Genomic DNA, 15,549 nt, shown 5'->3' with positions numbered 1-15,549 from the left:
TAATCAATATCAGCTACTATAGTGCAGTATTTTTATGAAGATTAAGTGAGTTACTATAGGCCAAATGCTTAGCATAGGATAACTATTGTTATAGTTTCCAAGGAATGGAGTCACAGCATCTTCTTGCCTGTTTTCTAGTATTTAACTTATCAGGCGACCAAGATTTCTTCTTCATTCTCAACAGATATTGGTTCAGTTATTGGTGACATCTTTATAGTCCATCCTCCTCCCATGAAGTCATATTATGGATGATAGAACAAGTCTCAGAGACGTCAGAAAGTCACCTGGGACTATCCATGCAGATCCTAACTCGAACCCAGGTCGGTCTCTCTCCCCTGTCTGCTTTGCTGTGATACCCTAAGACATATATTTAGTCTTCTCTTATGCAGAACAAATAGTCTCATCTTTTTTTTTCCACTTGCAATCAATGTGATATGCAATCAACTATTGACAAGGAAAGCAAAGCAAAAATCTCATTTAAAAAAAATCTAATCCAAGTCACTACTTCAGTTCTGGAATGAATAATAATAATGATGATGTCGGGTTACATGTGAACGGTGTGTTTTAGGTATGAGTGGAAAAGTAAACCAATGATTAGTAGTAGCTCCAAATTACTTCATTTGGGGTTAGTTTTGGCCAGGTTAGAAGGATTAATATTTTCTATAGCATCACACCTTTACTTACAGGTTTAACAGGCTTTAACTCAACATGATCCTGGTAGTAGGAGTGTGTATCAAGTCCACCTATGAAATCAACTGAAAATATAACAGCCCAAGTTGAATAAATGGGTGAGTAAAAATAAATGTAACACTAAATGTTTAAAGTAGAATACACACAAAAATAGTCACAAAATATCTGCTTACCATAAAATGGGAAAATGCATATTTAGTATAAAGGACTACTAAAAACATTGTCAATGACCAAAAAGAGAAAATGGGGGTGGGGATAGTGAATTTTAAGAAACACATAAATCACCTGGGCTCTCAAAACCTCCCAAAATCACAGCTGCTATTGGTTTCAGTAGATAATGGAGTATCATTAACTAGCATAAGATTTAAATGACACATTTGTCCATATGGTACGGTCACGCCCTTTCCTCTACTTATGAAAAGAGGCATTTTTTTCTTCTTGATGCCAGAATCCATTTTTCCCCTTAAAACTATTCTTTGCATCAAGAAGGCTTTTGAAAAGTCATATAATCAATCTCCATGCCTTGTGTCTTCAAGCCACTCCTAAGAAATGACATCACCCTTTTGCAAGGTGTCATGTCCTCCCTGATAGCATGGAACTTGTCTTGCCTGCACTACAATCTCTAGACATTGTTAGTCTCTATAATAGTCTTTCTAATTTTTTTCTGTTTAGATCAAAGCCTCAGTCTTTTTCTTCTCAATTCTTTGTTTCTCTTGTTCTATAGTCTGTTGAAAACATTAATTATTTAAAACCAAGCTTTGCTTGTATGGTGGTACTTTAATATTAACGGGTATATAAGCATATGAGAACACTGAACTGTCAAAGGTGTGTGTGTGTGTGGAGGGTGTGTGGAAGTGTGTGGGCACACACACTAGCATACACAATATTCAAATATTGTTCCATATCCTCAGTTCAAAATGGGCATTTCAGTGAAGGGTGGTTTAGAGAGAGAGAAATCAGCCTAGAATTTCTATTGAATTCTTGATTAGCTGAAACCACTCTTGCCAATCCCTGACCCAGTCCATCCTTTTTACTTTCTTTGGAGGAGATGAAGTAAGGCTAGGACAATCAAACCTTTACCAGCTCACTTGCATGTATGGGAGTTTTGCAAGTCTGTAGAAAATCTGGCCATCAGATGGCTAGGGACATCCCCGGGTACCCACCCTGCAGGGAAGAGGAGCCTGATGCCTATCTTTTTCCTATCAGGTCACCAAGTTCCCCGAACACCTCCTTAAGGAGAGAAGCTATGAGAACAGAGCCAATCTGAGACACTGACAAAAGTTTTCCCTACTCAGATTGAACTAGGTTTTTATTAAATTAGATATGTTATCAAAATCTGCTTCTTTATTCTGTGGATCAATGGGTGGTATTTTAGAAGGAGGCAAATGTTGATTAAAAATTGAATGAGATAATTTACAGGGCCATTTTGGAAGTTAGAGAGGGTATCAGAAATTATATATATTTTTGAGTGAAATGGTTCAATTTAAAAATTATATTCAGACAAAATTATTTCTAAAAACAAAGAAGGTATCCCTAATACATCAAAGCAAAATGAAAAGAATACATCTCTACAGTGATAATTTGGACATTAAAACGTAACATTAACAAAATCATTATTTTTATATCGATCATTTGGACATTGAAATAACATTGCCAGAATAATTTTTGGTGTAAGATCATAGATTTTGATTCTTAATCATCTTTGTTTCTAATGCAACATATCAATGATATTTTGGGAATATAATATAAATATACAAATAAATATAAATATAAATATAATTTGCCTACATATATTTATGTGTATTTAAATATATGTTTAATATTATTGTTTATAATTTATTTTTAATTTTTTAGTATATAATTAATTTTTAAAATTTATTTACAACCTTCTTCAAAATTTTCTTGTATGATTTTATATATATATATATATATATATATATATATATATAATTATTATTATTTTTTTTGGTGGGGGGGGGTTACTGGGGATTAAACCTAGAGGGGCTTAACTCCTGAGCCACATCCTCAGACTTCTATTTTTTTTTATTTTGACAGGTTCTCCCTAAATTGTTCAGGGACTTGGTATGTTGCTGAGGCTGACCTCAAACTTGTGATCCTCCTGCCTCAGCCTCCAGAGCCACTCACTGGGATTATAGGTGTGTACCACTGTGTATGGCTAAATAATAGTATTTTGCTGAAGAAACACTCTCTGTTGGTGCTGGTAAATGTAGAATATGTGTAATAATTTTAGTCCAAATAGTTTGCCTCCATACCAGTATCTTTCCTTTGTCAAAAATTTTACAAGACAAAAAACCAGTTTCATCTATTGATGATTATTTTCCATAAATACAAATGCTCTCTCATATTAACTTCTTTTCATTCTGGTTCAGGATATGAATTTGTCTGATTAAACATAGGAACTCCACCAAAAGATTTATTTTTTCATCAAATTGCTTCAAAGGAAAGTTTTAAAAATGAAAACTAAATCTTATATAATAGTTGAGCTCTTTTTAATTTGTCCTCCTTTTTGTGTATAAAATTCCATGTTTTCCTTATTAAATCTTTCAATTATTAAAATTTGCTAAAATCTTTGAAAGCTGACTTTTTGGAGTGCTTTGTTGAATAGTCTAATTTTTTCATCTGAACTTGAATGTAATGCAACTATGTAAGTATATAATTATGTATTTTATTGAATTTGAATGTAATGCAACTATGTCAGTATAATATGTATATATCACTATATAAGTATATATATACCTACATATATAAGTATAGAAAATTCATTCATAAAAATACTATCAAGCATTGTAGGAAACAGAATAATTACAAAGTAGTTCTTCAAAGCCTGCGTAATAAAGACAAGGTAAGAGAGAAAATGTATTCTTCCATCCTAAAGTTCTTTTTGTTTTTAATATCTGTCTCACTATAAAAATATTCTAGTTTATTTATTCCTCATATGTATATGCACATATGTATATATATATATTAATTTTGAAAATTAGATTTTGTACATTCATTGGTAAAATTTTAAATTTTCTGTGCATCTGAATCCCGAAATCACTTTTCATGTCTGAGTCTTAGTTACATGCATGTTCGATTTTAGTTACACATATTTAAAAAATTGATGTGTTCTTTGCTTTTATCTTTGAAAAGATAGTTTTAAATTATAAAATACTTTGAATACTTATAAAATCACATAACTCAAAAGAACAGACACTTATGATTTCATCATTAGGATTAAGTAGACGTAAGCATTTTACCATAGTTATTTCAAGAAACACAAGCCACATACATAGGTAAAACTCTTTCCTCCATCCTCTCGACTTGATTTCACATATCAGACATCTTGTTTTGAATTCTAACTTTAACATTTAGCTTTTGGGAACCTGGGCATATTATTCAACTTGTTACTAGCCCATATGGGCAAATTGCTTGCTCTAGTTATCTATTATAATAAATCACACCAGGCCATAATAATGGTTTAGAACATCTATATCATTTATTTTGCTGATGAATTGGCCATTTGAGCAGGACTCAGTGGGAAAGGTTTCTTTCTGCTCCCTTTGCAGGGCTGGAGGAGCAACTTCTGAGGTGGCCCTGGTCACATAGCTGGCAAGTTAGTACAGGTTCCCGGTGGCTGCTCAAATGGGGTGGAGGGCGGAAGACCTCCTTGCTCTCTACTCCAGTCTCTGCATGTGGCCTGGACTTCCTTGCTGTGTGATAATTGGATTCCAAGGGCTAGTGACCCAAGACAGAGAGCCAAGCAGAAGTTATGTCACCTCCTATGATCTAGCCTGGAAAAACAGTCACTTCCACAAACTCTTACTGGTCAGCATAGTTACCAAGCCTGATTAGGGCACAAGAAAAGGGCAGAGAGACTCCACTTCTTGATGGGGAAGGTAGATACAAAATCTTGTTGTGACCATTTTTGGAAAATAAATTCTTCCACAATGGTTAGTATGACTTCTAATAGGTTTACTACGAAGATTAACAAAATGTATATAGCATAGAAGATAATGCCTGTTGGGCTGAGGCTGAAGTTCAGGGACAGAGCACTTGCCTAGCACATGTTTAGAGGCACAGGGTTCAATCCTTAGAACCACATAAAATTAAACAAATAAAGGCATTCTGTCCATCTACAACTACAAAAAATAGAGTTAAATTTAAAAAAGACAATGCCTGTTGACTCTTGGTAAGAGCTGAGAAATATATTACTTCTTTTTTTTTTTTTCACTAGAGTTAAATTTTCTGACCTTTGATGTATTTATTTCCCCAATTACATCTCCAGTACCGTGGAAGTAGTAAGCAAGATAACTTGACTCCTCTATGAATCAAGTAGAGGAGGAGGATTCATAATTATGAGATTTATAAGCATTTGGCCATGATTTCTATTATTTTTAGGATAAGAGGGTCTTTTATAACTCTATGAAACTTATGGAATACCTTTGTAAAAAAATGCATACTTCTCTATTGATTAAATAATTTCCTTGTTATTTCATAGGGTTCAGAGCTCTTTGCATTCAATGGCCTCAGATTAAACACCTCAGATTTGGAGTTTAGCCTTTAGCTTCTGCACATCTAATGCTGAAATATGCCATTTTGGTGCGGGGGGGGGCACTCAAGCTGTTGTTTATCTTCCAGGATTAACTATAGTCACCAAATAATTAACCAGAAAGCAGGCCTTTTACTTCACATTCAGCCATGTTGAATGCTGAGTTGTCACTGAATTGAGGAACCACAGAGCCCTGTAACCCTGCACTGGGCTCAGGGGAAAGACTCAGGAAGATGAGGACCAATGGATACATTTCCCCTCCTTTTTTTTTTTTTTTTTTTGCTTCTAGCAAGAGATATATAACCCAGGACCTTGTGCATGCTAGGCAATGGTTCTACCACTGAGTGCCACACTCAGTCCTGATGTATTTATTCTGGACTTGCATTCTGGTCTATCACTGTTCCTGTTATGTAGTTTTTAGGCCTTTCGAATAGGTGCTTATTGGTCAAGTCCAGCAATAAATTCTTCGGGAAGCATTGCCTAGGTCAGGAAGGACTCCACGATTGGGCCATTACGTGGTGATTTGTTTTTCTGTGATATGAACTATATGAAAAAAGCTGGGATGAGTCTCAACATCAACCGAATTCAGGCAGAGAAGATTTTGCAGCACCCCCTACCTGGTCCCTGTAATGAGAGCTTTTAGGAGAGAACAGTTATTTCAGAGGTAGCTGGTAACTAAATTCTGCTAGTGCAACTGCTCTGCAGTGTCATTAATCTGCTGCCATCTCCCTTCCAAAGACTCTAAGTTTTCAGAAGGCCCAGCCTGCTGTGCCAACCCACAGGCCACCATCGGGCTGATCAGAGCACACTGAGTGGCCACAGGGGCACCATGATGTGTCTGCTGGGCAAGGGGACTTGACAGTGTCCTAAAACATTGCTGCTATCCAGAGAGGGTGGCTGGGGCTATTCTACCACTTGACTGAAATAACTTTGTGAACCTTAAAAGCCATCCAAGAAGCCAGATGACAGCCAAGTGCCAGGTTTTATGGCCATTCCTTGTTTCTCTCTTTATGTCTCTTTATGATTCTGGAAGTTCCAAATCTCTTCCACTTTTCAGCAAGCATGTAAAAATGAAAATAAATGAATAAATAAATAAAGCCCAGGGGGACAGTGAGATGTGCCAGGACACCATAGCTCCAGCTGGAAGGGTAGAACAGGCAGTCGCAGGGGCTGCATTATCCTGATGAGAGTTCTCTAACCTTTTTACCTTTGTTTGGTAATAAACATGCAAAATAGGCTCTTCTCACATCTCTCTTACCTCCCTCAGTCTCAGGTACTGGTGTGCAGAACTAATATGGTTCACTTTTCCTTGATGACAGTTTGGTATGACAAATGCTGGGAGCAACTACCTAGAGTCTGAAGGTTCAAGAAGCAGCCCTAGCTCTGATAGGGAGCCCCAGCTCTGTCTTACTCTGGGGAGGGAAAGAGGAGGCAATAAAAGACAAGTGGTCTTCACACTGGGAAAGGTGTGCCCCTGGTGAGTGCAAGACCTCCTAAATAGTGTGTGGGCATGCATTGTGGTCTGCTGCTATCACAGAATACCTGAGACTGGATAATTTATGAAGAAAAGGAATTTATTTGCTTCAGGGATCTGGAGACTGGAAAGCCCAAGGGTGTGGCAGCAACTTCTTGTGAGGCTTTGTGCAGCTTCATTGCATGATGGAAAACAGAAAGGCAACTGAGTGTATGCTGAAGAGAGAGTGATAGGCGCAGCCTTGCTTTAGAACAGTCTTCTCTTCAGGAAGATTTGAATCCTTCCAAATGAACTAATCACCTCTAATGGCTCCACCTCCCAACACCACTACATGGCAATCAAAAGTCAACACAACTTCTGGAAAGACAAACAAACCATATTCAAAAGATAAAAGTGGTCAATTTCAAGAGCCTTAATTCTAATATGTTTGTGTCTTGGAAAAGCACCTGTGAGCATTCTGGTTCTTGGTTCTCATTTCCTTCTACAATCCTCTTTACACCCATTTTGCAAGGACAGGCATTTATCTCAGCCTTTTGAAATCTCAGCTTGTTGTATAATCCTGGAAGTAAAAGCCTACCAAAGAAAATGGCAGTTTTAATTTTCTATGTAATTTTAATTTTAATTTCTATGTAGTTTTAATTTTTTTGTAATAGCTACAAAAGACAAGTTTTCCATAAATAAATACTACCACCAAACACGAAAAGTACTTGAGATAGCTTATTTTGCTCTAAAAATAACTAATATGTATCTATGACTATATGAACTGATTGAGACAAAATTGTTTCATCCATTTCATTGGGAGATGTCTTTTTAATAAATATTTCATTTTATACTTTTGATTTATTCTTAAAAATTTGTGTTACATTTATAATTACTCAATCATGTTGATAGCCAATGATTGCAATTATAACTTCATCCAAAGAAATACTCTGGTACTTAAAAATTACCTGATCACTGTGAAAAATTAAATCTTTATTCATGAAATAAATCTAATTTTTTTTTAGAGAGAGAATTTTAATATTTATTTTTTAGTTTTCGGCGGACACAACATCTTTCTTTGTATGTGGTGCTGAGGATCGAAACTGGGCTGCATGCATGCCAGGCGAGTGCGCTACCGCTTGAGCCACATCCCCAGCCCAAAAAATTTTTGACTAAATAAAATGTAATTGAGAGAAATAAAAGATGTCTAAAAGAAACAGAAAAATATAAAACATTCATGGATTGTTGTGTAACTCAATACTGTAAAGATAACAATTGATCTGTGGATCAGTTAATCTATTGATTCAAAACCATTCCATTGAAAATTTCAGCAGTTTAATAGCAATGCTAACACTTAAATGTACGTGAAAAGGCTGATTCAAGATTAATAATCTTGAAGAACAACAAAATTGAAGAACCAATGCTACCAGATATCATGACTATATTCTAAATGAATATTGTGGTAACCAAAAGCATATACTTTTTGCACAAGAGCAGGCAACAGGGAAATGAAACATAATGGAGTTTCAAAAATAGATCGACATGATTCATGGCAAAGGTGTCACCAGAGGGGGAAAAGAGGGAAAAGGCTCTCTCTCTCTTTCTCTCTCTCTCTTTTTACCCAGAGTGCTTAACCACTGAGCTATACCCCCAACCCTTTTTATTTTTTGAGACAGGGTCTCATTAAGTTGCTGAGGCTGGCCTCAAACTTGCAGTCCTCCTGCTTCAGCCTACAAAAGGCTCATTTTAAAATAAATACATTTGGAACAACTGGATACATTGCAATATGGAAGAAAAGAAGAATGCTGATTCCTTCCTCACATGACATGTAAAAATCAATAGATCAAAATGTGAGATGCCAAATGAATAAATGTTCAGCTGACAGATGGGGTCCTTTTCACAGCTCAGTGAACACCAGCAGGAAAGACAGGATGGCCTCCCTGCTCCTCCCAACACATAGCACCAAATCAACCCTGAATTCAAAATCAGTGCTAGGGGGGACCTCCCCACTAATGGCCCAGTCCTGCACAAGGAGGAAATGCTAGTCTTTTAGAACATAACAGAAGTTGCATTTTTGGTGTTTAAAAACCGTACCCACATTTGTCATATTCTCTTACATTGTATTGAGCCAGACTTTAATAATGCCGTCTTTCTGTCTCATTGGATAGCCACACGGAATTTTGCAGCTATTAAAATTAAACAGTTCTCAAAAATTTGGTTGCTGTTTTCACAATTTGTTAGTTTTTGATCGGGATCCTAAAATTCTGCTATTCTAATAAAAAGCTTCATTTATAAAGTGTTCTGTGCTGAAAGAGACAGATGCTTTGGAGTGAGGTTTCTGGGTGTGCCTCTCCCCATCCACTTAAATTTCAGTGGGCTACATCTATTAGTTTTCTTTACATTGTGCCACTAGTTTGTATTGTCACTCAATATTTAAACATGAATTCTGGTTTTAATCCACTGTATGACCAATGTCTCTTTTCTTTACCTATTCATGAAGAATTTTGTTATCTTTGACTATTGCCTGTTGAAAAACACGTGGAATCCAATCTTAGTTCCATTTGTTACAAGCTGTGTGAGCTGGGGGACATTTTCAGTTTACTCATCTGTAAAATGAAACAATGACTCTGTCTCAGGCTGTCATTATTCCAAATGAGATAATGGCCACAGAGTACACAGACCACATGCAGTAAACCAGGAGCGGCTAACATTATCTGATCTTGAGCATACATTTTCACCCAACAACTGATTTCCAAATGATTGCCCAAACGTCAAAAGCTTTGCTCAGGTTATTACATAATGATTTGCAAAAATTCCTATATACTCTTCTCCCTGTTTTTCCCCCCAGAAAAACAATCTATCCTGATGGAAATGGCACTGAACTTGGGACCAGTTTTTCTGGAAATAGTAGCTAATTTGGAGGAGGGGGAATTGATTAGTTGGCCACATTTGGAAGCCTAGAACTTTCACCTTCTATAGACATTTTTTTTTCTACTCTGGGAAGATAAATTTTAATAAAGACAGAAAAGAAAAGAAAACTCAGAAATCTTGGTATGTCACGGGGGTTGTGGGTGGGTGTATTCCTTCTCTCCAGGATGGCTGCCGTGTAGTAATGGGAGTAGGGAGTTAGGTGGTGGGGAGGCTAGGAATCAGGAGCACTTGACCCTCTGGATGCCTGCTTGACAATCTCCTTCACCATTTCTTTAGCTTTCAACTGGCACTGATTTTATTTTCTACTCTTATTTTTTTCTTTTCTTCTTCTTCTTTGGCTCTGAGGATCCAGTCCATTGCATTCAAGACAAGTGCTGTACCACTGAGCTATATCCCAGTCCTTTCTACTTCTTGCCAATAGCACAAACCCTCAGGGGACCTTTCCCTGTCTTTTTTTTTTTTTTTAGTATTTTCAGTTACTTCACAGGGTTTCTTTGTCCATAACACATCCCCTTTGTGTAAAATGCACAAGTGACTTTTTCCTAATGTTTCCAGTGGTATTCCTTGAGACACAGTGCTATGCTTATCCTGGCTACTCTCACAGTATCCCCTGGACCTTGCTGGCTTCCGAATGTTGTTTTTGATCCCTGCGTAGGGACCTGGATGCACTGTCCCCATAGGAGTGCTTTGATGATAGTAAGTTTCTCCCACTACTGTGGCTTCACGTGTGGACTTGGTTGCAAGAGTTTACCTGTCTTTACAAAAAAGCCTATGATATACCTGTTCCCATCCCCTTCCCCTCCTGTAGCCCAACATACCTATACTTTTTAGTGTTGATTTTGTCATCTTTGGAAAGGAGCAAGGCTTTCTTTCTTTTATTACTTTAGCCTTCATCTTTAATAGTCTATTTTTTTTAAAGTTTCTTAGCTCCGTGAATGCTACACAAACAGTGCTGTATTTCACTACAGTGAATACGCCCTTAACCCTCCAGCTCCACTTCCTCAGTAGCTGGGTAAGTGGCTGGAACGGCTGCTTACAGCCATCAACTACAGTTTAGCTTTACTGAAGGCCCTTTCAGAGTTTTTGTAATTTTTCAATTACTGTCTGTTCAGATTCACTGGTGACTGGAGGTCTTTGTGACAGTATAGCTGGGCTCATTTAGAGGATCATTTTATTTTGGATGAAACAAGCTTTTCAAAAAAATCCCGAACACACTTCTGTTTTCTGTTTTTTGGTGCTACATTACATTTTTATTTGGTTGTACTTTTGGGTTTTGCTCCTCTTGTGAGCCCACATCTCTGAAATCAGAAGTTGCCTATAATCAGTGTTTTCCATTTTCCAACAGTGTGTAATATTCAAATGATGAGATAATTAATATGTAGAATCTCTTTGGGAGTTAATGAAGCACACAGGATTGCAGAAAGGCAAAATCATGTTCAAAAAGACATGCGGCTAGAAACAGTTCTGAGAATTTTCCTAAATAGCTCTAGACAAATTCTTTTCCCTGTGATATATTTTTCACAGTTACCCAGTTTTTTCACCCAATACATTTTTATCATTTTAGTGTTTTACTTAGCTCTATAAATCAAGTGACAGATACTTGTTGGCTTTGAAGTCTCTCCATAATTCCCTTTTACTGTCTGCTTCTACAATTATGGACATTTTCCTTCTGAAATATTTTCTTTTTTTTATGGCCCCTATTATTACTTTTGATTCTCCCTTTCCTAAGAAAGAAATTCTATTTTCTCACTGAGATCTCTTTTATAAGTCCTTTTCTTTCTATGAATCACTATTGAAAGAAAATTGAATCTGATTCTCAAGATTAAATCCATTCACTGGCTCCCCATCATCCAGCAGAGCCCCTCAAACAGTATGACCTGCATAGGTGCAGATGTGACAAGATATCCATTCTCTCATTCCCTGGAGTGTGCTTGCATGTGTGTGCATGCTCCTACACCTTCACCTTACATCTCCATGTTGAGTGAAGCTTAAGATAGCTGGCTCTCTGGGTCAGTTCTTTCTTGTACCACTAGGTGCCTATAAATGTGGGCCAATCACGGAAGAGGATTGAAATAACTGGTGCCAAACAATCCAAGGTCCCTCAAAGGCTGACTCACCCTTCACTTAGTAAACTGAACCTACTCAACAACTCAGAACTTCCTGAGTGATCCAGAGATTCCCCAGTCTTTCCTCAATATTCCCTTCTTAGAATGTAAGACCTCGGGCCCCTCCCCCAGTGCCTGCAAGCTAGGCAAACCTGCAACCCACGGGCGGGTCAGGTCCAGCAACCAGCGGAGTCACAGAACAGCTACAGGCACCTGCAGGGAACGCGGACAGGACCCACCAGTAGGACAGGGCCGGCGGCCTGCTGAGGGGCAGGCCCGTCCCCTCCCCCAGTGTCTGCAAGGCAGGCGGGACTGTGACCACCGGCAGATCAGACAGAGCGGCCTGCTGAGGGGCAGAACCGGCCCCTCCCCCAGTGCCTGCAAGCTAGGAGAACCTGAGACCCATTGGGAGGTTAGGCCCAGCAACCTGAGGAGTGACAGAGATGCCCCTCGCGCCTGCTGGGTAGGCGGACCTTTGACCGACCAGCAGAGCAGACCTAGGGCCTGCCAGCGTGGTAGACGGATCACACCAATTGGAGGAGGATCACAGCCACTACCTGCCCTGCAAGGGTGATTTTTCAACTATACAAGAGCAATATAAATAAATAGAGGGAAAATTTCAAAAACACAACAGTTTCACCAAGCAGAAAGAAACGCCAGCAGTATAAAAAGACAAGGAAAGAAAGGATCACAGGCAATGCAAGTCAACTCAACTTTAGAAGAGGTAATAGGTGCAACAGATGGAATGTCAGATAGAGAGGTCAGGATATACATGCTTCAGATGATCTGGAGTCTCAAGGAAGACATGAGACAGCAAAATCAGACAATGAAAGATCACATTGACAAACAAATCCAGGAAGTAAAAGATCAATTTCACAGGGAGATAGAGGTAATAAAAAACAAACAAATAGAAATCCTAGAAATGCAGGAAACAATAAACCAACTTAAAAACTCAATTGAGAATACTACCAGCAGAGTAGATCACTTAGAAGAGAGAACATCAGACAATGAAGACAAAGTATTTCAACTGGAAAAGAACATAGACAGCTCAGCAAGTCTGCTAAGAAACCATGAGCAGAACATCCAAGAATTATGGGACAACATCAAAAGACCAAATTTAAGAGTCATTGGGATACAGGAAGGCACAGAGCTCCATACCAAAGGAATAAACAGTCTATTCAGTGAAATAATAAGAGAAAACTTCCCAGACTTGAAGAATGAGACAGAATCCCAAATCCTAGAAGCCTACAGGACGCCAAATGTGCAAAATCATAAGAGATCCACACATAGACACATTATAATGAAGATGTCCAACATACAGAATAAGGAGAGAATTTTAAAAGCTGCAAGAGAAAGAAAGCAGATTACATTTAGGGGTAAACCAATCAGGATAACAGCTGATCTCTCAACACAGACTGTGAAAGCTAGAAGATCCTGGAATAACATATTTCAAACACTGAAAGAAAATGGATTCCAACCAAGAATCGTGTATCCGGCGAAATTAAGCTTCAGGATAGAAGATGAAATTAAAACCTTCCACGATAAACAAAAGTTAAAAGAATTCGCAGCTAGAAAACCATCTCTTCAAAAAATCCTTGGCAAAACATTACAGGAAGAGGAAATGGAAAATAACATTGAAAACCAACAATGGGAGGTAGGACAGTAAAGGGGGGAAAGTAGTCAAAGAGGATAACAAAGCAGGTTTAGTAACATCAATAAACAAATATGGCTAGAAGAACAAACCACATCTCAATAATAACCCTAAATGTTAATGGCTTAAACTCACCAATTAAGAGACACAGGCTAGTAGAATGGATCACAAAACAAGACCCAACAATATGCTGCCTACAGGAGACGCATCTGATAGGAAAAGATATTCATAGACTGAAGGTGAAAGGTTGGGAAAAATCATACCACTCATATGGACTGCAGAAACAAGGAGGAGTGTCCATACTCATATCTAATAAAATAGATTTCAAGCCAAAGTTAATCAAAAGGGATAAAGAAGGACACTTCATACTGCTCAAGGGAACCATACACCAACAAGACATAACAATCATAAATATATATGCCCCAAATAATGGTGCAGCTGTGTTCATCAAGCAAACTCTTCTCAAGTTCAAGAGTCTAATAGACCACCATACAATAATCATGGGAGACTTCAACACACCTCTCTCACCACTGGACAGATCTTCCAAACAAAAGTTAAATAAGGAAACTATAGAACTCAATAACACAATTAACAACCTAGACTTAATTGACATATATAGACTATACCACCCAACATCAAGTAGTTACACTTTTTTCTCAGCAGCACATGGAACCTTCTCAAAAATAGACCATATACTATGTCACAGGGCAATTCTTAAACAATATAAAGGGGTAGAGATAATACCATGCATCTTATCTGATCATAATGGAATGAAACTGAAAATCAATGATAAAAGAAGGAAGGAAAAATCAAGCATCACTTGGAGAATGAACAATAGGTTGCTGAATGATCAATGGGTTTTAGAAGACATCAAGGAGGAAATTAAAAACTTCCTAGAGTTAAATGAAAACACAGACACAACATATCGGAATCTATGGGACACATTGAAAGCAGTTCTAAGAGGAAAATTCATTGCTTGGAGTTCATTCCTCAAAAAAAAGAAAAAACCAACAAATAAATGATCTCATACTTCATCTCAAAATCCTAGAAAAAGAAGAGCAAAACAACAGCAAAAGAAGTAGAAGGCAAGAAATAATTAAAATCAGAGCTGAAATTAATGAAATTGAAACAAAAGAAACAATTGAAAAAATTGACAAAACTAAAAGTTGGTTCTTTGAAAAAATAAATAAAATTGACAGACCCTTAGCCATGCTAACGAAGAGAAGAAGAGAGAGAACCCAAATTACTAGCATACGGGATGAAAAAGGCAGTATCACAACAGACACTTCAGAAATACAGAAGATAATCAGAAATTATTTTGAATCCTTATACTCCAATAAAATAGAAGATAGTGAAGGCATAGATAAATTCCTTAAGTCTTATGATCTGCCCAGATTGAGTCAGGAGGATATAGACAACCTAAACAGACCAATAACAATAGAGGAAATAGAAGAAACCATCAAAAGATTACCAACTAAGAAAAGCCCAGGACCGGATGGGTATACAGCAGAGTTTTACAAAACCTTTAAAGAGGAACTAACACCAATACTTTTCAAGCTATTTCAGGAAATAGAAAAAGAGGGAGAACTTCCAAATTCATTCTACGAGGCCAACATCACAATGATATCGAAACCAGAAAAAGACACTTCAAAGAAAGAAAACTACAGACCAATATCTCTAATGAACCTTGATGCAAAAATCCTCAATAAAATTCTGGCAAATCGGATTCAAATACATATAAAAAAATTATACACCATGATCAAGTAGGATTCATCCATGGGATGCAAGGCTGGTTCAATATATGGAAATCAATAAATGTTATTCACCATATCAATAGACTTAAAAATAAGAACCATATGATCATCTCGATAGATGCAGAAAAAGCATTTGACAAAGTACAGCATCCCTTTATGTTCAAAACTCTAGAAAAATTAGGGATAACTGGATCATACCTCAATATTGTAAAAGCAATCTATGATAAGCCACAGGCCAGCATCATTCTGAATGGAGAAAAATTGAAGACATTCCCTCTAAGATCTGGTACAAGACAGGGATGCCCTCTCTCACCACTTCTGTTCAACATAGTCCTCGAAACACTGGCCAGAGCAATTAGACAGACAAAAGAAATTAAAGGCATAAAAATAGGAAAAAAAGAACTTAAATTATC

At 37.4% G+C, this 15,549-nt stretch overlaps 1 protein-coding gene across 1 annotated transcript in view; it reads right to left on the bottom strand.

Annotated features, from left to right (window-relative positions):
• Nucleotides 1-660: 660 nt before the first annotated feature.
• Nkain3 (sodium/potassium transporting ATPase interacting 3) overlaps nucleotides 661-15,549 on the bottom strand; it is a 340,996-nt gene continuing 326,107 nt past the window's right edge. Inside the window, exon 6 of the mRNA XM_077801184.1 lies at nucleotides 661-755. Coding sequence (XP_077657310.1) covers nucleotides 661-755 — 95 coding nt within the window. The remainder of the gene's footprint in view (nucleotides 756-15,549) is intronic.

The sequence above is a fragment of the Urocitellus parryii genome, chromosome 7 (genome assembly GCF_045843805.1).
Source record: "Urocitellus parryii isolate mUroPar1 chromosome 7, mUroPar1.hap1, whole genome shotgun sequence".
Classification (NCBI taxonomy): domain Eukaryota; kingdom Metazoa; phylum Chordata; class Mammalia; order Rodentia; family Sciuridae; genus Urocitellus; species Urocitellus parryii.
This window is presented reverse-complemented; position numbering and strand designations above follow the sequence as displayed.